This window comes from Oryzias melastigma, linkage group LG17 (assembly GCF_002922805.2).
Source record: "Oryzias melastigma strain HK-1 linkage group LG17, ASM292280v2, whole genome shotgun sequence".
Lineage (NCBI taxonomy): Eukaryota > Metazoa > Chordata > Actinopteri > Beloniformes > Adrianichthyidae > Oryzias > Oryzias melastigma.
This window is the reverse complement of record NC_050528.1, coordinates 16,809,278-16,833,932: the sequence shown is the minus strand read 5'-3', so window position 1 is coordinate 16,833,932 and position 24,655 is coordinate 16,809,278. Positions and strand designations below refer to the sequence as shown.

The window sequence follows — 24,655 nt, the reverse complement described above, 5'->3', positions numbered from 1 at the left end:
TGTTCTTTGCCGATCTCCAGATGTCATCTCTGATGGATCTTGAGATGAATCTTATGATGATCCCTCTTGGCCTCTGCACATTGTCGCCTTTTTTCCCCAAACGATGTACGATGTCGTAAGCCAGTCTCTCCTTCCTGTGTGGTGCGATGGTTTGGCAGATTTTGATGATGTCATCTTTGATCTCTTCCTTGAATGTGGTTTCTGGTACTCCACAGAGTTTGAGGTTCCATGGTCTGGAATACCGTTCTGCTTCGATCTGCTTTTCTTTTGGCTCCACTGTCAATGCCAGCTTTATTTTAATGGTATCAACTCTCTTCTTTATGTCTTGAATTTCCTGGAAAGCGAAGTCCACAGACTTTTTTAGCCCCTCAATTTTCATTTCCATAGAGTTGAATCGAGTGTTGATGAGATCAGAAAGAACTTCAACTGCATTCTGATTTAGATTATCATTCACCGCTGCTGAGAGGTGCAGTGGAGGAAAATCCTCTTCGGTGAGGGAATCAGTTAGCATTGCCTCAGCATTCACTGATTTAGCATAATCATGACCTGCCTTCTACACGTGCTTCTCTGGCACCAATTGTTTGGTCTCTGTGGTGTTTCTTTTCCTTTCCCGGGCGAACATTGTGTATCCGAGTTGTTCTCTGCAGAATATTGAAGTCAAAAAAATGGATGGAAGCTTTAGAAGTCTGTTTTCCACAGCAAAACTGAAGTTGGGCACTGGAGCTCGGAAAGTTGCATCTGTTTACGTCGCCATCTTAGCAAATAAAAATTCAGAGGTTTAAAAAATTCAGAATAAAAATTCAGGGGGAAAAATTTCTGAGTCTGATGGAACTAAAAAACTTCCATACAGTGGGAGGTCTAGAGGGAGAAACTCCTTCTTCTGGATAACAAAAAAAATGGCTTTATTAGGACAGTCATTTATTCTTTGAGTCCCAATATGACTTTTTTTTCTTAAAAAAACATTCCCAGTAGTGTTTTAATTACTAGTGTTTTAATTTTCCCCAAAATCCCACAACCTAAATGTCTACATGTTGATCTGAAGCCTCAGTTTCCAAAATCTCCTCTGAGGGGGCGTGGCTTTAGAAGCTGAGTTGAGTAACTCTGTCTGTCTGTGACAGTTTGTCAGATTTAAAATGAGAAATACTCGGAAATGCAAAAACAAAATTATTTCTTATGACATTTGTTCTCTTTCATTAGAAAAATGCCACACAGACATGTTAAAAACTAAAAAAACTGTATTTTCATCAATACTCACAGCTGAAGCAGCAAACAGATATCACACACGAGAGCACGTGACTGATAATCATGTTTATTCGTTATGTATAAATTGTATTTTAGTGATACAAAGCTGTTTTAAGACTCCAGTACTCACCCTCTGCTGTCTTTATTGCAGTTAGAAGGAAATACCAGCAAGATAAAGAGTCAAGAGGTACTTTGGCGATATAAATTATGTTAAGAAGGCGAGCAGACATGACGAGCAGTGTAATGTGAGGGGAGGAAGTGGTGCAAAAAAATAAAATCAAATCACCCAAAAGGAGCAAAGAAAACTGAGCAGCTTCTTCTCAGCGCTCAATAAAAACAAAAACAAAAAAACAAGAATAAAAATTCATAAAAAATATTTTATTCTAAAGAACACACTTAAAACAGCTGAACATTCCCAGTGTCTTGATAGTTTCCCGTCTGTTATTCCACGAGCTGCACAGCCTCCACATGCGTCTGCATCAGCTCTCATGTTTTTTATTTACTTGTTTGTATTCATGTGTGTGGATTTATTTGCAATTCCATTTCATAGTTTTGAGTGAAACAATGTCCTTACCACTAACTGAGGTGAATAAAAAAGGTTGGGGGGCATGACATTTGGCAAAAGCTGCCATGCATTTGGAGACAAAGACATGGGTGAGAATGAAACATTTCTCCATGTGTCCTGCGTTTGCTTCAGGGTTGGACACCACGATGCAGTCCAGTTCAGCTCAAACCGGGCTGTGGGGGCTCCACTGGGTAGATGTAAAGTGAAAAGGACTTATGGGTGATGACAGGATGGTAGCTTGGAGACGGCCTGGGATCCGCCGTTCCCTCTCCTCTCACAGGTATTGTTGTAGAAAGTGCAGCAGCATTATCTCGTAGTGCTCTCCAGATTCAGGGCAGCGGATACTGTGCCGCTCGTTGGGGTAGACCTAGAGAATGGAAGACAGAAATCAGCCTCAGGGAGCGGACATGTCCCAGACCTCACAGTGAGTCTTCACAGTCAAACAGCTGAGGAAGAAGGTCTACTGCTCACGACAATGTAACACGGGTGTCAAAGGGTCAGTGCCCCTTAATTAACACCTGTTCCCTATTTAATGAACACGAGGCCTCACCAATCCAGACAGGGAGCAGAGCAGCAGGCTGGGCTTTAGTTTGTGTGGTTTTGGTTTATTCTCGTTCACCTCTTTTGTCCACAGCAATTTTAGATTGCTGGGTTTGGTTGTGTTAGTTTGGGCCTTGGTAGTTCTGATTTGAGGGCTTTGTTGAATTTGTTTTGATTAGGTAGTTTTGTTTGGCAGCCCTTAGCAGGGAGCTGCTGACTCCGACAGTCACATGGCTGGGTCAGCATCTCCATGACACCGGCTCAGGTCGGTCTGAAGGCACTTCTGCAGAGAGCTCGGCCTTCTTCAAGCATCAAGTGAAGAAAATGCAGCTCCAGGCATGTCAGCTCTCAAAAGCTGAAGCAGCTTGGGTTGTGACCGACAGATGCCTGTGAGCATTACTGTTCTGCACGTATCATCTAAACTTATGAAGTGGAAAGAATGACGGGTATTCCATGAATCCTGTAATTGAAATCAGCCTGACTTGTACACACAGGTGCAGCTCAAACTCGTGAGGAACTTCACATCCTGAGTGTCTTTAGTGGTTTGCTGTTTTTAGATTTTACAGCATGGGGGTTTCTCCCTCATTTAAACCTGATTCAGGCATAAACTAAACTAACACTGAAATGAACTGGTGCTGGACAATGACAACACAATCTAGACTGCACTAAAATGAGTAGTATTAAGGATTTTTGTAAAATGAATTAGCTTTGAAAGACTAAACAAAGTCTGGATCTGTGCATTAAAGATGAGGAGGAGTATCTGAAAGTGCACACTTCCAGGTGTGAGACAGGACTGGGAGTCTCACCTGAAGCTGGTAGGGTTTCCCAGCACGGATTATCTGTGACACCAGAAAGTTGGTGTGGAAGAAGTGCACGTTCTCATCTAGAAATCCATGGAGAATAAGCAACCGGTTGGGCCTGAAACACACAGAGACAAATAAACAACAACAAAAAGCTAAAGGAATTCTTTGGAAAATGCCGTCATTTATCACATCAACTGAAAACTCACTGGATTGTGATTAAAAACAACCATGAATCCAAACCCATTCTGTAACGTTTGCTATGTGGGTTTGTGGAGTTTTGTTTCACATGAACATGAGAGCCGTTAGTGAATCCAGGCTCTGAAAAATGAAGAGCATCTTAAAATGTTCCCCACTTCAAACTGAACATCCCAATAAAGTCTGCACCCGTTTCATGAAATAGTCTTTCAGAAAGACCCGTCTGACAGCCGACCTGATCAAAGCAGACGACGAGGACGTCTGTCTTTAGTAGAGATGCGAAACTCCTTTGTTTAGGCTTGATCAGCATGTGTCAGGGCCCGGGGGCCAGATCCGGCCCCCCAGGTAATTCCACCCGGCCTTCCAGATCATTTATTTTATGTTTATTAATGCGCTCATTTCTAACTTGTTTAATTTTGACGAAATATATTTTTATGGAGAGTAAAATATTGAAAGTTATTAAAGGTTTAAGTTGATTTATTCTGGAATAATATTCCTGTATTTTTATTATTCATAATTATGTTAAAAAGTTCAGTTTTTGAAGTTTTAAACATTCTGCTAACTTTTTGGACTAATTTGGCTAACTTAGGTTAGCCAAAACAGCTAGCATGGAGCTAAAAAAAAAAGTTAAACTTCAAAATATCCTAAATAACTAAGAAAAAGCCTGAGTTAGCCAAAACAGCTACATCTAAACATTAGACAAAAAAAGCCTAAATTAGCCAAGCTAGCATGTGGCTGAAAATGTAGCTAAAATAAAAGTGGCCAAAAAAAATCTTAGTGAATGCCAAAAAATGCTAGCAGGAAAAAAAAAATGTAAAACTTCAAAACCGTAATTTTTTAAAATAATTATAAATAATAAAAAGGCAGGAATATTATTCCAGAATAAATCAACTTAAATCTTAAATAACTTTCAATATTTTACTCTCCATAAAAATGTATTTTGTCAAAATTATACAAGTTAGAAATAAACACATGATAACATCGGGCCATTAATAACAATAAAATAAAATGATCTGGAGGGCCGGATCCGGCCCCCGGGCCTTGACTTTGACACGTTCTTAAGCGTTCACACTACAGTGATCCTGTTTCTCTTTATTATTCCTTATTTATTCTTCCATACGTTTTTGATTTATAAAACTCAATCACACTTTTAGAAACTTCTCCAAGCTTGATATCAAAACCATCATCTTAAGGACAATCCTGCTTTTACTTTTAAAATTTTACGCATCTTATGCGATTTTTCATCCGTATTAAAAATGAATGGGAATTTCTTTCAAATTTCAGCATTTTCTGCAAAATTTGCAATTTCTCCAATCAAACATTCAGCATGTTCAGGACGTCCATGCTTGTACTATTACTCACGCATTTTTTTAAATTTTTTAATGCCAATTTGCTATTTTTGAAAGTAATTTTTCAAATATTTGTGCACTTTCTGCAAATGATCCAAGTCCGGTATCAAAACGTTCAGCACCTTCAGGGCATTCCTGGTACTACTTTTGGTATTCATGTATCTTACGCATTTTTTTAAAAATTGTTCAAAATTTTGGAGATTTTTCAAGAACGTTTTTAAATTCGTGTGCGCTTTCTGCAAATTATTCAAGTTTGGCATCAAAGCGTTCAGCGGATTCAGGACATTATTCAGCACTTAAAGTAAAGTATCTTAAGCGATGAGGTAATGCCACTTTTCCAGTCATTATATTATTGTTGTTATTATTTACAAGTTGATATCACATTAATTGTATTTTGATTGTTAAAATGTTTTAAACAATTTTTTAAAATAAAAACAAACACAAAAACTGCGTTAGACTCTTGACGATGCAGTAGAAACAGCGTCTTGACGGAGGTCAGTGACGTGTTTGGGTACTCACTCGCTCGGCAGCTTGTCCACATGGAGCGCCACAGATCCCTCCTCGTAGCCCTGCTGGTTGTTTTCAGGCACGTCCATGTAGCGCTCCGTGTAGCCGGTATCGTAGGCCATCCACACCGTCACCGGCGCCCCTGCAATGGCCAGCTGACCACAACACAAACCGGTTACTTACAGAACTCGAGGACCTACTAAAACTCAGCTGCGATTCCAGAAAAAAAAATAACTCTGAATCTCAATGAAGAAATAAAGCATCTTACAGTTGAAATGTATGATTCTGCTCTGAAAGAAGTAAAATTTAAAAAATAAAAGAGTCATTAAACTTTATCGTCAAACGACCAAACCAATCATATATTTTGTGTTTCATTTGTGCTTAATAGTTTAGCTAAAACTAGGAAAGGGGCAAAAGAAGGTCAAAGTAACTCTTAAAAGCAGTCATTTCTGTTTCTCAGCCTTCTGCGATTTACACAGAGACAACACTGACACCTTCAGGTCAAACAAGGGAACTGCACGAGAACATTTCCTTGGCCTCTAAAGCAACTGATGCTGTTTAAAAAAATAATAATACAAACAGGGAGAAATGCTTCCACTGACTGTGAAAGTAAAAACTTCATATTACTGAGTATCTTAAATGCTACTCCCTAACATAACTCCCAACAGATATTCAAACCTTAAAGACGTTGGGTCGCTGGATGAGGCCCATGAGGGAGAGGAAACCCCCATAGGACCAGCCGTGGATGGCAATGCGGCTCAAGTCCACAAAATGAAACTTCTCTGCCACATGCAGCAGTCCCTCCACCTGGTCTTCAATCTCCACCTGACCCTGGAGAGGACAAACACCGTCATGTATTCTGGCCTCCATGCATTCAGGCTCAATACACTCACTCACCATTTTGTTCTTCAGAGCGCCTTCAAACTCAAGGCCCCGCTGACAAGAACCCCTCCCATCAATAACCACCACGGCGTAACCCAGAGAGGCCAGCGTGTTCAGACGGAGATACTTCATTCCTTTGAAGGAATTATTAACCAGCTGCACCTGAACGCACACAGACGAGCACATTCGTCAGACGGCTCCGGGGCACGGAGGATTTTGGAAGACCTGAAGAGCCGCACACCTGTGGGCCTCCGTACACAAAGAGGACAGTGGGGTGTTTCTTGCCAGGCTGCATGCTGTGAGGTTTGTACACCATGCCATACAACTGGAAGCCCGACTTGGCAGGGAAGTCAAAAATCTCAGGTGGACTGTAATCTCTGGGGCAACCTGGAGGGCAGATGAGGACAGGACTGTCAGGTTTACGTACGCAGAGGATGGTCAGACTGGTTCATTAAGAGTTTACAGATGACCTTCGTGCAAAAAATAAAAAAAATCTAAAAAATATGATGTCTTCATTTTTTATTTAGAATAACAGCAGGCAAAGAAATAATGTTAAAATATAAAAGAGATAATAATCAGCAATGAATGAATGAAGGAGTTCCTCTGTGTCTTCATTAAAGAGGCAAAGACTTTTGTACACGGCCTTTCACTGTGCAAACAGGCTAGTAGTGCATGCTGGGATTTGTAGTGCACTAGAAGTCAGCAAACAATGCCAATCAGAAATCATAATAAATATATCAGTTGGACATACAGTATGAGGGTTAGGATGTACAGTCCAGCATTTACAAAAAAATGTCAAATTATAGTATTAATCGCAATTAATTCATTACTGATATTTTAGAGTGTGTGTAATTTTAATAGAATTAAGATCTGATTGCTTCCTCTATGAAGCCGTTAATGTCTGATAATGCACACCAGGAAGCGCATTATCTCGCTCATACCATGGTCATTTATGGGAAAAAAACGTAAACCCATAATTAAAACTGGAATACTGTTGTATTGTTTGACTTTAGGCTGTTTTTCACAAAAAGCGGACTGTTGCGTCGTCATGGTAACAGCTTCAGCGTGCACCGACTGTGGTCTGTTCTCGCCCTCTCCTCTCTGAAGAAAGCGATCGTCATGAGAAGTTAAAGCACCATTCAGAGGGAAAGTTCACCTCTTTAGGATTGATTTATTAAAGTTTGTTTCAAAAATACTAAGTCGGAGGTCTAAATTCTTTATTTCTCCGCTGTCATGTCCTCATATCTCACTTTCTCAGTGGAGTGTGCGTGCAAATAAATGAGATTTCTATTTTTAAGGTTTTTTCAAATCAAATGTCACAGATTCATGTGTAGTCAAACCTGTGGCGTGTCATTAAAGTTTAAAATATTTTTCTTTGCTAATTTCAAAGTTTCCACGACTTTTGTGAAGAGTAGCTTTTAAAAATGAAGTGACTGATCTCTGTCCGGAGGGGGAGGGGCCTCGCTCACCTGGGGACTCCATCATGCTGGCCCAGAACTCCGGAACGATGTTCAGCGGGTCGTCTTCTGAGCTTGTCAGTTTGTACAGATGAACACAGGGGGGCGTGCTCACATTACTGTAGTGGCTGACAAAAAAGTCAAAGTTCTGCACAAGGACAAAAAACAGAAGGATCCAGGATAAGAAATATACATACAAGTTAAACAAAAAGCTAAAAATGTGTGAAATATTACATCTGAATGGGAGAATGTTTCTGAAGAAAAGAAAAAATAGTCAGTGATCAACAAAAAAACTGCCTGTTGCAAAGGGGAGTCTGTCATCCAGTTCCTGCTTCCTTAACCTTTTAACACAGGGGTGTCAGACTCAATCGCACAAGGGGCAAAAATCAAACACAACTTGGGTTGTGGGCTGAACAGGATAAATATTCATTTAACATTCTAAAACTGAATTATTAAACTATTATATGAACTAGATATATATCATTACCTGTGATAATGCTAGTGTGAATGCTGTAAGCTGAATTTGGCTGCTGAAGATACTAGTGCTGATAGTTGAAGATGCTGAAATTGATAGCTGAAAACGCTTAAGCTAATAGCCAGCTAAAATATTAGCTAAATGCCAAATTAGCCTCAAAAACTTGAAAAAAAAACTTAAGACAGCCAAAATGGCTAGCATGTAGCTGAAAAAATAGCTGAACACCTTAAATAACCTTAAAAGTGTAAAAAAAAAAACTAAATTAGCCAAAACAGCTAGCATATAAATATTAGCCTCACACCAAAATAGCCTAAAAAACATATTTTTTGGTTTTGTATTTTTTTAAATAAGCCTAAATTAGCCAAAATACTTAGCATGTAGCTGAAATATTTGCTAAACTCCAAAACAACCTAAAAAATCTTAGTAAATGTAAAAATAGTCCAAAAAGCTAGCAGAATGACAATTTTTTAAACTTTAAAACTGTAACTTTTTAACTTAGTTGTGAATAATAAAAAGGCAGGAATACTAATGCAGAATAAATGAACTTAAACTTCAAACAATTTTCAATATTTTACTCTCCATAAAAATATATTTTGTTAAAAATTATACGAGTTGGAAATAAGCGCAAGATAACATCGTCTCATCGTTAACAATAAGATAAAAGGATCTGGAGGGCCGGATAAAATTACCCGGCGGGCTAATCCGGCCCCGGGATTTGACTTTGACACGTGTGTTTAAAACCAGTGGCGTTTTAATACAAAATCTTTAACTTACTGTAACTTTTTAACCATTAACACGATAATTCCAGTAGATTTTGAAGTACATTAATTCAAAGAACATAAACACTGGAGCTCTGGTGTTAAATGGTTCAAATATCTTCCAGCTTCTTCACAAAGAAAGAGAAAGGTTTTACCTGACTGACAGAGCAGCTGTGGGAGAAGCCGGGTTTGGTCAGTCTGCTCACAGCTCCCGGCGCCTCGTAGCTGACCACATACAGGTGGTGCTCCAGAGGAGTGTCTCTGGTACCCTGGAAGTACACCAGCTTGGTCGCCTCATTCACCCAGATCTGGTGAGGGGATGGAGAGCTGTTAGTATTTATGGAGGGAGGAAAAGCTCTATTCAGAACTAACTGCTACAGTCTTTTGGAAGTATCAACTTGGAGTTCTTTAAGGAAAAAACATGTTATTGTAGCATTGTTCTCATGATGGACTTTTATAGAGACAATTAAAACTTAACAGTAAATATGAGTTTTTCTTTATGTTGTTGTGAATAAAAAAAATGTCATTTGAAAAAGCTTGTAGTTGTTACATAGAAACTACAATCGTCAGGTAAGGATGTAACGATTCTTCGTGAATCGGTAAAAATCCGATTCAAACTCGTCAACATGTTCATTGGTGCAGAAAATGTGAAAAATTGGTTTATCACAGCCTGTGCCTAAATTTAGAAAAATGTTGATGACATTTCTCCATGCAGGCTTGCTGTGATTGTGTGGGCCTGTGTGTGTAGCAGACTTCATCTGCGCCTCTCCCTCTTAGGAAATTCTCACAGCGCCTTTGGATTAAAAACTTTCCCATAAGTCACTCCTTCCAGGATTTGGTGATGTTGTGATCGCAACTATTAACGCAAACTCGAGATTTGTTCCTCAGATTTGTTCCTCGGGTCAGGGTTGTGAGGGGAGAGTGTGTAAACAAAGGGATGATGGGATTTCAGCTGAGGCTTACTTCCGCACCCACAACTCAGAGGTGAATTTCTAATGAACTCCTGCTGCTCTGCAGAAACTATGTTCGAGAAAATGACATAGGATTTTTGAAACATTATAATTAAAAGACCAGTACAGCTAAAAAAAAATACTTTTGAACCCCATTGGAGCTTGAGTGGTTTCATGGTGAGAGAACTCAATTAAGATTTCCATTAGAAATAGGAATCCCAAAGATGAATCTCACATTTGCACCAGTTCTTATCGCCCTGACCCCCCTGCTGCTTCCACCCCACACAGCCGTCCGGAGCCTCACCTTGGAACCGTGTCTTGCCAGCACCTCCCACTCTCCACTCGTCAGTGGAAGCTCCGACTTGATTGCACATTTAAAGTTTCCTTTGACAAACAGAACGCCAAACGTGAGTTTGCAGCATGTTGATGTTAAACCTCATGAAAGCAGCCTGTGTGTCCTACCTTCTGTATGTTGGTAGTCCTCCATCCAACGATGGAAGCCTGGTTGTAAAAGTGAAGTGATTTTATAAAGGTGGCTAAAACCGGTTTTACACTCATTCACCCAAATGAAAGTAAACTCGTCTTCTCTTGTCTGAATGAAGGGATAGAAGATGTCATGGACCTGCATCAGGACAGAGACTGTTAGCTTTACTGAAGATCTAAGCTGTTTCCTGAAAACAAAGATCCTGCCAACACTTACATTGATCCAGACATCCGTGGTCTCCTCATAAATGATGTATGGCTGCGTGCCGCTGGGAACGGCCTCCCGACTCTCCCGCCTCAGAGCCGGGTCTTCTGTGACGGGGATGAAGAGCGCTGGTGGCAAGAGAACGAGCTGCAGTCTCCTCTGACTGCGGTCCAGCAGAACCGCCCAGCCGCTGGAACGACAAGAGTCCACCCTGAAAAGTCTGATCTGCTCAGAACCAGAACGCAGAGGCTGTTGAGCGGCACTGAAGAGCCCACAAAGACACATCGTGAACAAAATGAAGGAATTATGCAACGGAAAACCTGTTTTTAGGTGTCATGAGGTGAAAGAATTAGGAGTTGGGAAAATAACAAATATATATATATATATATCTGTTTATGTTTGAAAGAGAAAAAAAAACACAAATAAGTCGCTCCTGAGTATAAGTCGCATTCCTGATTAAACAAAAAACAAAAAATATGACAAAAACTACGACTTATACTCCAGAAAATATGGTAGGTATACTAAAAATAGATATAAAGGTGGAAATTGGTTTAGCCTTTATTTATCTCCAAACATGTTTTAATTCTACCTTCTCCTCTCTTTGACCACTAAACCCTTTAATGTCCTTACTAGATTCATTCATTCATTTTTCAGGAAGACTCACTATTTTCCATCATTTGTCCATCCAACTCTGGCAATGTATTCCGTTCCAGGAAACAAGGAGGTAAACGGGGCAGCCAGCTCTTTATCTTGTGTGCTCACAATCTACAAGCACACAAACACACATTATTGATGTGATCCAGCTGAACGGCGAGAACAGACGGTGAAGGACGCACTCGTCCTTGATGGTCCGTCCTGATCTCTGACAGTTTCAGGGACGCCTTGGGATTTTTGCTCCCTGTGGATCAAGAAGAAAGCAGCCGTTAAAAACGGTAGCTGAAGGAGACCGACTGAAAAGTGCCGCATGAACCTGTGCGAGGATATCTGTAAGCGTCTGCTTTCCTCTCTTCCAGCGCCGGAGATGGAACATGGATTATTTCTACCTCGGTCTCATCCACCTCTTCATATAGAAGGTACATTGTTTTGCCTCCATCAGGGTCTGATAAAAGGAAAGACCAGATCACTCAAAAACAGAGGTCCTTTGGCGTGTGACTTTAAAAAAGGGTTCAGACCTTCCACAGCTGAAGGGCTCCACCAGTAACCGGTGAAACGGTCAAACTCCTCCTGGATGACAAATGTGGCTACGCCGGCAGATTTGGGATCCTCCTTCACATTGTCCAAACCTGGAAGACACGTTTACAGCCACTGACTTCTTTAAATTCATATTCTATCCTAAGTCTATGATGTTAATACAGTTTGTAGCCAAAAAAATTAAATAAATTTAAAAAAAGGCGTTTTCTTTTATTGACAGTAGAGGCTTTCTGACCTTTATGGCAGAACGTGAGTCTCCTCTCCTCGCCCGTCTTAATGTTGGCTATCCACAAGTCGTTGTTGTTGATGAAGGCTATAAAATTCGGGTGTCCGGGGCAGATCTTGGGATCCATCCGGGTGCCTGTGCACTGAGTCTTGATCTCCACTGGCTTGACAGGAGCAGACTGCTAAAACAAGCAAACGCAAAGCAGTCCTGAATGAGTTCACATTACAAACATGTTTCAAATGAAGGTCTGCCTCCAGTCACACACAGATCAGTTTAAGACAGATCAACGACACCCACATCTGATGACCCCACAAAAACACTGCTGTCACAAGATGACAAAAAGAGTCTCTTCTCTTTATGAAGATAAAACACGGTGGAGTCCAACAGATGCTGATAATCCATGGACTTTAGTATTTCTGTCTCTATCTAGTCGTCTCACAGTTGCAGTCAGACATCTTTTTATGTCCTAGGAAGTACATTTTGGTGACGTTAGCCTTGTTTCCACTGAGCGGTCTACTACGGTCCGGTCCAGTATTTTGAGCGTTCCTATGGTGAGAAAATAGTATCATTCCCATTTGTGTGTAATTGTTGATTGGTGCATAATTCTCGACATGTGCATAACTTTAGTGCTAAGTGTTTTAAAAACGTATATTTAGACATTTTTTTATGAATTTTTGGGAATATCTGTTTGAGAAAGTGTGAAAATGTGAAGTTTCTACAGAAAATATTCAAAATAGAAGTTCAAAGTGGCTGAAAAGAAAACTTTTTATTTATTTAATATTTTTTGTACTTATTAGCAAAATATATTGTGGGAGTTAAATCAAGAACTACGCACACACAAATGGGGGTGATACTATTTTCTCTCCATATGTTTCCATTGTAAAATGGACCCAATAAACAGTACCGACCCGTACCTCTTGGGGACTCCCATCGGTTGTAGGTCCATTAAGAATTGGAATGGTTGGGGCGGAGCCGCTGTAGCCACCCGTTGATTAGCAGAAAGTGATGACGACATTAGCTAACGTTTCAAACGCTTGTAAGCATTCAGGATTTTGCAGTTTCCTGTGTACTCTTTTGATCTCAGAATTCCACTGCTTTTTTCTGTCCTAGACGTTCCCAGGATTCAATGTTTGTTCATCATGTCATTCCTGCCTGTATTTTTGCATTTGCAGAACTCCTGCTGCTCTGCAGAAACTATGTCCTAGAAAACAGGACCCGTTTTTGGATTTTGGCTAAAGACAGCATCATTAATAGACTACTGGGAATCCCTTGAAAATGGATCAAAACATGAGAAAACAAAAATCACAATTGTTACTGAACAATTTTATAAAAATAATAGCAAATCTGTAATTCTGTATTCAGTTATCTCCACAGGGTTAAAGCAGAGCACACCCTGAAGAAGAGGCCAGTCCATCACAGGGACAAACACAAAGTCTCAACCACACACATCTCTCCAGAGACCAAAGACCTCAGCAGTCAACCAATGAGAGGACAGCTCACATTAGGGAAAGGTGCATCTCCGATTATTAGTTTCTAGAAAGATAAAAACTTTCCAAGACGTCTAAAATAATGTAGAGATGATAATTTAGGAAGCGAGCCCTCTTTCAAATCAGAGCCAGCCTGGAGTTCCAGCCAGCACCCAGCTGCTCATCACTCTGAATGAGGACCTTCACCGTGATGTAGAAAGATGAAGGACTTCCAGCATGAGCACCAAGACGACGGGCTGCAGTCTACTCACAATGAAGCCATTATTCCCTCCATCTTGGCAGTAGAAGAGACTGTTGGTGGCTTGGAAGAGGAACAGGCCAGTCTTAGAGTGGTAGTCATATGATGTTATCCCAAAAGCACCCAGGCGCTTTCGCTCCCTCAGCAGCTCCTCCTCTCGGGAGTAGGCCCCCTGGAGGGGCGTTGCCTTGGAGAAGCATCGGAGCAGAATTACAGTCCACACAAGCAGCACATACAAACTTAAATAACTAGAAACGTTGCATTACCTGCAATAATGCTAGTGTGAATGCTTTTTGGTGAAAGTAGTCGCTGAAGAGGCTGAAGAGATTTGCTGAAAATGCAAAAGCTATTTGCAAAATGTTACATTTGCTAAAAGACTGGAAATGTTAAAGAACTATGAAAGTTTACCTAAATTTCTGAAAATTATGTTGTAAAATTGCTTAAAAATCTCGAATATATGCCAATTTTGCAGTTATTTACTGTTGCTTAAATGAGCTAAACTCCAAATTAGCCCAGAAAACCTTGGAAGACAGCAAATTAGCCAAAAAAGCTAACTTAAATACTGCTTAAATACTAGCTAAACTTCAAAAAAACTAAAATTCCTCAGTAAACTAAATTAGTCAAAAAATGTTAGCATGTTGCTGAAGTAAAAGCTAAACTCTAAATTAGCCAATAAAAATCTCAATAGAAAAAAATTTAGCCAAAAACGTTAGCATGTTCTAAAATAGTAGTTAAACCTCAAATTAGAAAAAAAAAATGATAGATGGCAAATTAGCAAGAAAAAGCTATCTCATTGCTTCAATATTTTCTAATCTCCTAAATGGCCTAAAATTCCTTTTTTGGATAATTTGGCATCTAATAAGAATTTTTTATGCTAGTTTGGAGTTTAGCTAATGTTAGGAACATGCTAATATTTTTGACTAATTTAGTTTACCGAGGAATTTTAGGCTTTTTTGGAATTTAGATAGTAGTTAAGCAATGTGCTAGCTTTTTTGGCTAATTTGGCATCTAGTGTTTTTTTTAGCCTAATTTAGAGTTTAGCTTCTATTTTAGCAACATATTAACATTTGTGACTGATTTGGTTTACTGAGAATTTTTAAGCAATTTTAGAGTTTAGCTTCTATTTTAGCAACATATTAATATTTGTGACTGATTTGGTTTAGTGAGAATTTTTAAGCAATTTTAGAGTTTAGCTTCTATTTTAGCAATGAGCTAGCTTTTTTTGGTAATTTGGCAAAGTTCGTAAATGAAATTTTCCGTCTTCTAGCAAATTTAACGTTTTGCAAATAGCTTTAACATTTTTAGTAAATCTCTCCAGCAACTAAAGTAAATTGCATCACCATTTTTCAGCAAAAAGCTTCAGCATCTTCAGAGACAAAATGCATTCACACCAGCATGATCGCAGGTAATACAACTTTTCTAGTTTAGCTTTTTCAAGGAATTTGTTCTGAGAAAATAGACTTTATCGGAACATTCTTCACAATGACACACCGTGACACTGCAAACAAAAGAAACCTAATTATTATTTTTTAAGAAATCATTTCACCATTATAATAATTTAAACAGTACAATAAAAATGACTCTGTGATGCCTGAGCTGTAAAATGCACAAGTCCACTTCACACCAGTCAAAATGTAAAGAATAACAGAATAAGCGTGGATGGAGAAACTGACTGACAACAGGAACGGTTTTTCCCATGAACTCCCTTCTGCTTCCATCACTTCAGACAGAGTCAACTCAGATGAATAACCATTTTCAAGATTTTGTGTTTTTTTTTTTTTGTGCGTCATAAAAACCAAAACAACAGATAAAAAGACTTTTTACAGACAATCATGTGGATTATGTCGTAACTAATTCTATTAAGTAAACGGTTACTGTTTTATTTATTCAATAACGTCATAACTTCCCACATGCAGATCATAGGAGACATCATTGTAAGTCAGGAAATGTACCTGGAAGTGATCCAGCATCTGTTTCCATGACAACACTAGGAGAGCTTCTTTCCGAATCTTCTTGGGGATTTCTGAGTAAAGTAAAGAATTCTCCCTGCTTCCATAAGGCATTCCTGATGAGGCCAAAGAGGGAAAAATGAATATTCTACTCATTTCATGTTTCATAAGAAAAAGGGGTAAATTAAATCACACAGGTATACAATATTGTGCTAGTAGGCCCGTTTGAGGCCAGTATTGCTGGTTTTAAGGAGCAGATGTACACAGGTACATACACAGGTCTATTACAGTAGAATATTATCTCAAAGTCAGATAATTTTAGTAATCCAGTTCATAAAGTGAAGATACACTACACACAGTTTGATTAAATGAGAATTTTTGAGACCTTGTTGTAATCATCATAAAAAAGGAAAAACATGGAACATCAGGTAAACAGTTTTTATTATTCATTGATTCATTTTTAATCAAGTTTGTCAGTTAAATCAACATTCTGATGACATTTTAATTTATTGAGAAGAAGGCTGACCTGTGTACATATTCCATATGATGGGGCATTTTTATGGGGTCAAATTGGGCTCAGCTTCAGTCAAAAACAAGATTGAAATTTTGAAAAACGGGGTTTGTAAATTGGAGAAAAAAAAGTGAAAATTTGAAAGCAGTTTTAAACTCGAAAATAGATATTGAAAACTTGAAGGAATTACTGAAAATTTGAAAAAATAAAGTTGAACATTTGAAAAAATAATATTGAAAAACATGAAATAAAATATAAAAAATTTGAAAAAAAGGAAATTTGAAACTTGAATTTAAAAAAAGCTTTTAACATTATTTTTTTTAAATGTTCAATTTCATTTTTCTAAATTTTCAATACATTCAAGGTTAAAATATGTAATTTTGAGTTTAAAATTGATTTAAAATTTTCTTTTTTTTTTTAATTACAATGCCTGTTTTTAAAATTTCAGTCAGTTTTTCAATCAATACCCCAAAGATTTTATCCTTTTCGATAGCAGCAAAGTGAAGAAACCAAAAGCTTCTAAGTTGTTATCAAGATGTGACGAACGTACCGAGGTAGTACAACCGGTGCGAGTAGGGCCCATTTTCTCCCGTCTTCTGCACAAACTGGAAGTCATGGGGGGCCTTGTTGGCGATCAAACCAGAGTACTTCCTGCTGCAGTGGATTATATCCCGGAGACCCTCCCAAGAGTGTCTCTCCACAAAGAACTGAGACGGGACGTCGTCCATCTCCACCACCTCGGTGCTGTCTGAGAGGCCGTCCACAGTCGTCATGCTCACCGTCACACAGCTGGAAACAAACGAGTGTTCAGAAGTTTTTACCATTTCAATCATTAACTATATGTGACCGAACTTAAAGACTGTACCTGCTCAAGAGACCCTCTTTACTGTTACAAAGTCTGACCCTCTTGACTCTATGCATTCACTGATCAGCACGCCTGTTTCCAACCATGTAACCTACGGAAAGAACACAAAACATCAATCTGTGGAAACTGGGACACTTTTGTGGTTATGGGGGCTAAAGCAGGGGTCCCCAAACTCTTTCTAATGAGGGCCACATAACTGTTTTCTTCTCTGATGTGGGGCCGGGGTCAGTTTGTAGGCTAAGAGAAAACGTGTAACAATCACAGCCTAAAGGTTAACATTTATGGTTTTCCAGAAGCCACACATAGTTAAATTTTAAATAATTCATTTCTGGGATCTTCACAGAAAAAAAAGTACCAAAAATTTTTAAAAACTAGATATGTAACTGCGATAATGATGGCGTAAATGCTGTAAGTTGAAAGTAACCGCTGAAGATGCTAGTGTAGGTAGCTGAAGATACTTAAATTGTTAGCTAAACACTGAAGCTCATAGCTGAAAACGCTGAAGCTGATAGCTAGCTAAAATATTAGCTACATTCCAAAATAGCCTAAAAAACTGAAAAAAGCCCAAATTAGCCAAAACAGCTACCCTTTGGCTAAAATATGAAATAAATCCCCAAATAACCAAGAAATCCTCAGTAACTATCAAAACAATGGAAAAAGCTAGCATTAAAAGAGCGGAATATTTGAATGAGTTAAAAAGCTAAAAGGGCTGAAAAGCTACGGATGTTCAAAAAACGTACAGAAGAAAAACAATAATAGTAATAAAGAAAAAGTAAACCACTATAGTGTGATTGTTTTACAGCATTCACACTATTAAACCAATATATATTTTATCCTCTCCTGTCATAGTTCAGACTGCAGAAGGGTGGGGAACAAAAGTCACGTTCTAAGTAGAGCTACAACGATTAGTGAACTAGTTAATGACTAATTGACTATTAAAATAGTTGACAACTAATTTAATAGTCGATTAGTCGTTACTTTTTATTATATGGAGTCAGAGTGTAGTGAAGTTGAAAGTTATGACGACATTCTGCTAGCTTTTTTGAATATTTTGGCATTTATTAAGGTTTTTTAGGGTATTTTGGAGTTTAGCTAATGTTTCAGCTGGACGCTAGCTCTTTTGGCTAATTTATGCTTTTTTTGTTTTTTAGGCTATTTTTGAGTTTAGCTAATGTTTCAGCTGCAAATTTAGGCTTTATTCGGTTTTTTTAGGCTAATTTGGCATTCAACTAATATTTTAGCTAGCTATCAGCTTCAGCGTTTTCAGCTTTTAGCTTCAGCAATTACAGCTATCAGCTTCAGCATTTTTAGCTATCTATGTAGCATTTTCAGCTTTCAGCACTAGCATCTTCAGCGGCCAAATTCAGCTTAAATCAGTCATGTTGGCATTATTGCAGGTAATGCTCTCTCTCTCTCTCTCTCTCTCTCTCTCTCTCTCTATATATATATCATTTTTAGTTAGTTTAAAGCTAATGATGGTTAAGATTTGTGCTTTACATCCAGTTTGCTCATGACCTGATTAGAAAAAAATAAAAATAAAATCAGAAAAAATAATCGTGGATTAGTCGACTATTAAAATAATCATTCTAAGTGGGTCTCGATCGGCCACATTGAAGAAAGAAAAAAAAAATGTGTCAATAATAGTGTTGGGGGGCCAGACCAATGTGGAGGAGGGCTGGATCTGGCCGGAGGCCGTAGTTTGGGGACCACTGGGCTTAAGGACAAGAGGAAACTTTGGTGACCCCAACTTTGAGTTAGTTACTTAGTTAACCCTTTAACCTCTTGAGGTAATGTTGTGATGCTTAAACACAAAATCGTTAACCTACTGTAACTTTTCAAGTGTTAACACGATAATTCCAGTAATTATGATTCTACAATAATTCTATTATAATTATTGTTTTAACAATGAAAAATAAATATATAAATCAAAGAACATAAAAACTGGCAGTGCTAAAACAGCTGATGGATAGTTACTCCAGGATTTTTTTACACTATAGGTGAGAAGATGGATGGAAGCCGCTTTCTTGAAAGTATTCTAGAAATATATATATCTTTTTTAATACTCTCGCACCCCTTTGCTTTAGTCACATTTAGATGTCAGTGAAAGTGTGAGGTGTTTCTGCAGCATTTGAAACGCCGGTGTCCATCACTGCTGTTAGCTAGCTGATGATCTTTGTTCTCCTGAGGATCTCGTCAGTAACAGCCCCCGAGGCCGTGGTTCTGTTGTCGAGGCTTCTCTTTCTGGATACGGTTAGGGGGAACCCAAAGCGGTCGGTAGTCTGGCCGTTTGTGTTTGTGTCAAGCTGACAGCGCGGAGTGTCTGTCCGGCTGTTTTTTCCTCGGAAGCTAACCTGTTAGCACCAAAGCTAGCTACCGAGCAGCAGCAGTCTGCTTCATAAAGTCACACCCCGGGCGAGCAGGACTCCCAGGCATGCGCTGAATTCGAATGTGCTGCTTACCGATCCGAGTCCCGTTTCTCCGAGCAGGTTACGGGCCTTACTAGCCTGATGTCAAACAGATTTCACGATAGCGAAAGGCTGGATCCATAGCGCTGGAACCAGGGCCACACTGAATACATTTGGCTTTTGGACGGCAAAGAGGCGGAACTTTTGTCTTGAGTCAGAACAAGACGGATCCTTTTACACCGACGCACCGCGGACCGTCCCGGAGGGGAGCACCGGAAGCATGCATCTTTTTTTTATTTTTTATTTTTATTTTTTTTATGTGTTTTGTTTTGTTTTATTGAGCAACTACACACTACTACGACGGAGTATTAGGGACACTTAATAAAACATTTTTTAATTACGACTTTAAATTTAATAAATTTACAAGAAAAATGTCGTAACTGCTAAATTAGGAGAAAAAGTCGTATATTTATGACTTTAAAAGTCATTTGCTAAATTTGTGACTTTTTCTTGTACATTCTGAACAAAATGCAAGTATACATGAGAAACAGTCAATACAGTGTACAATGTAAAATCAATTTACAATAAAGAAACAATGTAATAGCCAGAGAAGTGGATAAAATATTTGCAGAATTTTACAGATTTCAATAGTTGAGAGTCTTTTTATTTATTGGTGGAATTATATATTGATTTTATATAAAAATGTACATCTATAATGATTTGTAAGAAGTCTGGTGTTTTATTATTAATGTTATGTATTATTATTCCAAGTAAATTAAATTCATTTAAAAATATTCTAAATTTAGGTTAGTCTTCATATATTTTATATTTGTTAATATTTAATTTAGCAAGACATAGTATTATATTCAAGCAGATTTCTTCTAATTTATTTTCTAATATGATGCCAAATATGACGGTATTTTAAGAAAATGTTGGTAGCTGTGGGAAAATATTTCTCAGCCAGTTATCCAACTCTTTCCAAAATATTTGTATTTGGGGACAAAATTCAAATAAAAGTTGCATGTTTTAATTTCCTTTTCACAGAATGTGTCATAATTTATATTAAACCATAATCTTAAAAGTTCTTTTGAAGGATAAATATCATTTTGTATTTTTAAAATGAGTTTCTTTAACTTTAGGGAAAATGGGAATTTTTGATGAAAAGTTCTTAATTTATTTACTTTATCCTGATCATATTTAGGTAAAATGTTGTTTTCTTTAGGTTTTCCAGTGAAAACATTGCCCTTTAAGGTCGTTCTTATGAATAGATTACTGCATTTTTGATCTAATATTGGGATACTTTGTCACACCTGATGAGTTTGGTACAATTAAGTCTGAATCTGTGAACACCTTTTCAAATTCACCGAACTCATCTGATGGAGGAAAACAAACACTTCCCTCCAGCTTTTTTAGGACGTGGTTGGAAAGATTCCCTGGGTTAAAGAGAAAACAGAGAAGAGGTTTTTTTTTTTTTTTTGACAGATTAAGATTAAGAAAACCTTTATTAGTCCCACAAAATTGCAATATGCAACAGCGCAGGTACAGAAATAGGTGAAAGAGGATAAAAATGAAATAAAATATACATTATAAAGTGCTAAGACGATGGGATACCATTAAATTATAAAAAGAGCTAAGCAGTAAGATGCAATATACAAAGAATAATCAGTAATATATAGCATATTGACAGTTATTGCACAGTTAAGTGTAGGTAGGTATGTACAGGTATATACAGCTATTACACAGTCAAGTTGTCAATAATTAAGGGTAATAAAGGTAATAAATTGTCTTGTCTTAGACATTACAAAGCATATATACATGTGAAGACAAAATTAATTCAGTTTAGCATTGGTAAAAGGGAAAAAGAAAAAAAAAACAGACAAAAGCAATTCTAACATAAACCAAATTAACAACATAAAATAAAAGTATATTAATAAAATGTAAAAAAGAAAAAAATCTAACTGTACTCAGAAATCTGCATTGAATTGGAAGCATCAATATATAAATAACCCCAAATAAGATTATTCATAGATTAAAGGGTAAGAAAAAATCACATCAGTCCAGGTAAACTGGCAGACAATTTAAATATTTTGTTGCATTCTTCTTTTGTTTAAATCTTTTTATAGAGATTTACAGAAAAGTTTAAATTAGTTTTTAAAAAATAAAAAACTTGGACTTTCTTTAAAAAACTGACATTTGTGAATAAAACATTTACCAAAAATAACTAAGTTGTTGAACAAAAATGTATTTTTCTTTGCTTTGTTAATACAACCAAATTGAATATTAGATATATAATGGACTTGTTTTAAAAAACTGTATAAAATCAGAGAAGAGGTTCAAACATGTGTGTCCAGCTTAAGAACTCAATGAGAAGAAATGAAAAATGTTGAATGGAAGAAAGAATCAACTTTTTACAGAAAACAGCCAAATCCCAAGACTACTGACACAAAACCTCAAGTGCTTCAAGCCCAAAAAGCAAAAGATGAACAACATCATAAATAAAAGGTTTAAGGCCAGTGGTACATGGTGCTTGTGGTGTAGTGGTTAGCACTCCTGTCACAGAAGGCTCTGGCTCAAAATGCAGCTGGATCCTTTCTGTGAAAGCTTACTCTGGCAACCATAACCCCTCTTGACAATCCAGAAACAAAGCTGATGGGTGACCCCAAAACTCTTGTGCATCTGTGTGGGTGAAACAAGGAAGTCAAGATGGCTGTTAGCTCAATGCTGCCAGTGTAGTAGCAGATAGTGTGATGTCAGCAGTAATTTAAAAAACAAAACATTTTACCATTTGTGGTAGATCTCTTCCAAAAATACACAAATCCAACTCAAAGAATAAACAGAGCTATTTAAATGGTCCTCGCTGTATTTCTCGACCCAAAAGGCGCACTTAAATATTGTTCAAAAAGAGAAATCTGTTTTATAATCTCGTGGACCTTAGTTCCAGTTGTGCTTTCTGGCTTCCAGTTGATTTTTTTTGTGGTACACAGTACACAAAAATCTGATTTAGCTTGACTTGTGATAAGTACTTATGTCTCATTCAACTGTTTGCTAACTAGTTAACTAAGGTTTTAGTTGGTTTACTTCACTACAATTTTTACTTCACTACTTAATTACTTGTTACCACCTTTTTTTTCTTTAATCAGAGTCACAATGGAGAGGTAAAAGGGCCACTTGTTGCAGACCCCTGGGATAGGTCAGAGGTCTGCAACCTGCAGCTTCGGAGCCACATTTTCAATAAAATAATAGTAATTTTTAAAAGTAAAGGTTGCTAACCCAGCAATGATTTATTTTATTTTAGTTGCGTTTCTGGCTGACGTAAACCTAGAGAGTGTAATGGTTTTCATGTCCCTGCTGACATCTTTAGGCCTTGTTTGTCCTCCAGAATACTCAGATCACAAATACTTGGCAAAACGTTTTAAAACAGTCTGATCTTTTCTCATTGCTGAGCTTATTTTATGACATTAAAGTACATTTTACCTTTTATATTCTATGCATTGCACAACAATGGTTAGTAACTATTCAGAGGGGAGTGGCTAAAGTATATAGATCTACTGGATCATTAACCAATCATGTTTCACGTTTATGCTCAAGTTAACAGCAGTAGTAAATCTAAAGAATAACAAGAGAAAATGTCATGTTCGTCTTGTGTTGTTTAGGAATGCATTTGGTTTACTTGAATGTTCCTGCTTGGAACAGGAAGTCTTTTATTTTGAAAAAATGTCAAAGTAAAAAACGACTTTACACTTTGAGAAAATTCCAGTTTATCTCAATATAAATGTTTTATTTGTGCCCCAAATAATTCTTATAACTGCACAGGTTGCACCCCCTGGGGTAGATAAAAGCGCAATGCGTGAGTGATCTTAAAGTCAAAGCGACTTCAGACACTCGCAGACGTGAATAATCTTGTAGTGAAAGACTCTTTGGAAAGGCGGACAACCAATCCCGTCCCTGCAGTCTCTGTTTTGGAGGAAGTAGCCGCATGTTAGCCTCCAAGCTAACACCCTGCAGCCTGTTGAACCGCTGCGACCATCCTGACGTTCTTGTAACTGTAGTTTTCACTCTGAGACCTCTGCAAGTGAATGTAAGTAACATTTTCATGAATATGGAGGCAATATTCCCAACTTTATTCATGTGAGCGTTACTTGTGTCAGAATTCCGTTGTATTGACTGTTCAGAGATAGTTGCACTTGTGATGAAGTCTCGTGTACATGACAGTCATTGACATCAGTACCTCCGGGTCCTCGAGGACTCTGTCCTGCATGTTTTCCGTGTTTCCCGGATTCAGCTCAACATCAGCAGGTTCTGCAGGAGCCGTCCAAGGCAGCGCAGGTGTGTTTGATGAAATCATGCAGGACAGAGTCCCTCCCACGCACCAAACGCGGGAAGTTTTCCCGAGAAAATGAAAAAGTAAATACCCGCCTGCTTATTCAGCAGATTAGACATGAAGACGAATAAATCCTACAAACTGGTGCTGCACAAGAAAGGGTTCGGCGGAAGCGGTAAGCATCTGTGCCTGTTTTCTGCACCGGATTTTAGTCAAACTCTTAGTTTTGTTGAGTGTATTTGGACTAAACTTGTTTTCTTGACAGATGATGAGTTGGTTGTCAACCCAAAGATCTTCCCCCAGGTTAACATAGGAGATGTCATCGAGATTGCACATCCCTCAGATGAATACAGGTGAGGCTGCTGCTTGAACAGCATCTCTGATCTGCTGATCCACATGTCCATCAACCACCATTCAACCCCCTCCTCCCTCTGGAATCTGCAGCCCTCTCCTGCTACAAGTGAAGAGCCTGAAAGAAGACCTCCAGAAAGGTAAAGAAGTTGAGTGTGATCATTTTCGCTAGATCAGGGGTCCCCAAACTTTTTCTTGTGAGGGCCACATAACTGTTTTCTTCTCTGATGTGGAGCCGGGTCGGTTTGTAGGCTAACAGAAAAAATGTAACAATCACAGCCTAAACATAAACATTTATGATTTTCCAGAAAGCCACACATGGGCAAATTTTAAATAATAATTAATTTCTGCGATCTTCATCGAAAAAAAAAATACTAAAACATATAGATGTATGGCATTACCTGTGATAATGCTAGTGTGAATGCTGTAAATGTGGCCACTGAAGATGCTAGTGCTGAAGAGGCGGAAATTGATAACTAAAAACGCTGAAGCTGATAGCTGAAATGGCTGGAACTAATAGCTGAAAATGCTAAGGCTGATAGCTAGCTAAAATATTAGCGAAATGCAAAATTCTCAAAAAATGAAAAAAAAAATTCTAAATTAGCCAAAACAGCTAGTGTAGCCGGCCTCTCGTGGGTTCGTTGTAGGGTGGTGTAGTCGGAGAGTGGAAATAATGGAGCTCGGAGACAGACGTCTGTTC

At 38.1% G+C, this 24,655-nt stretch overlaps 2 protein-coding genes across 3 annotated transcripts in view; one reads left to right on the top strand and one right to left on the bottom strand.

Moving 5' to 3' along the window:
- Positions 1 to 1,293: 1,293 nt before the first annotated feature.
- On the bottom strand, positions 1,294 to 19,504 carry LOC112144437 (dipeptidyl peptidase 9). 2 transcript variants are annotated; one of them, XM_024268965.2, is made up of 21 exons: positions 19,338 to 19,504; positions 16,879 to 16,969; positions 16,564 to 16,802; positions 15,506 to 15,618; positions 13,567 to 13,740; positions 11,838 to 12,006; positions 11,584 to 11,694; positions 11,382 to 11,510; positions 11,248 to 11,309; positions 11,076 to 11,176; positions 10,424 to 10,601; positions 10,186 to 10,345; positions 10,028 to 10,107; positions 8,929 to 9,081; positions 7,553 to 7,688; positions 6,325 to 6,470; positions 6,099 to 6,245; positions 5,880 to 6,032; positions 5,214 to 5,356; positions 3,154 to 3,265; positions 1,294 to 2,174 (listed from the first exon to the last, which is right to left on the bottom strand). In XM_024268965.2, exons 2-21 carry the CDS (start codon positions 16,932 to 16,934, stop codon positions 2,082 to 2,084), a joined length of 2,655 nt encoding a protein of 884 aa, XP_024124733.1. In that variant the 5' UTR covers positions 16,935 to 16,969; positions 19,338 to 19,504; the 3' UTR covers positions 1,294 to 2,081. The 2 variants fall into 2 exon arrangements, with proteins under 2 accessions (XP_024124733.1, XP_024124732.1); XM_024268964.2 differs by having other exon boundaries at positions 11,838 to 12,009; positions 19,338 to 19,503.
- Positions 19,505 to 23,134: 3,630 nt separating this feature from the next.
- Positions 23,135 to 24,655, top strand: part of depdc5 (DEP domain containing 5, GATOR1 subcomplex subunit) — a gene marked incomplete in the record, with an annotated part of 37,166 nt that continues 35,645 nt past the window's right edge. The window contains 2 exon segments of the mRNA XM_024268927.2: positions 23,135 to 23,361; positions 23,496 to 23,515. Of these exon segments, the coding sequence (XP_024124695.1) occupies positions 23,260 to 23,361; positions 23,496 to 23,515 (122 nt within the window).

Bases quoted from the DNA above. Each gene is read 5' to 3' on its own strand.
- LOC112144437 (XM_024268964.2), bottom strand. From the start codon at position 16,934: ATGCATAGAGTCAAGAGGGTCAGACTTTGTAACAGTAAAGAGGGTCTC. The intron at 13,741-15,505 runs GTACATTTCCTG...TGCTTCTCCAAG, and splicing joins AGATGCTGGATCACTTCCAG to GCAACGCCCCTCCAGGGGGC. The intron at 10,346-10,423 runs GTAAGTGTTGGC...GTCCTGATGCAG, and splicing joins CCACGGATGTCTGGATCAAT to GTCCATGACATCTTCTATCC.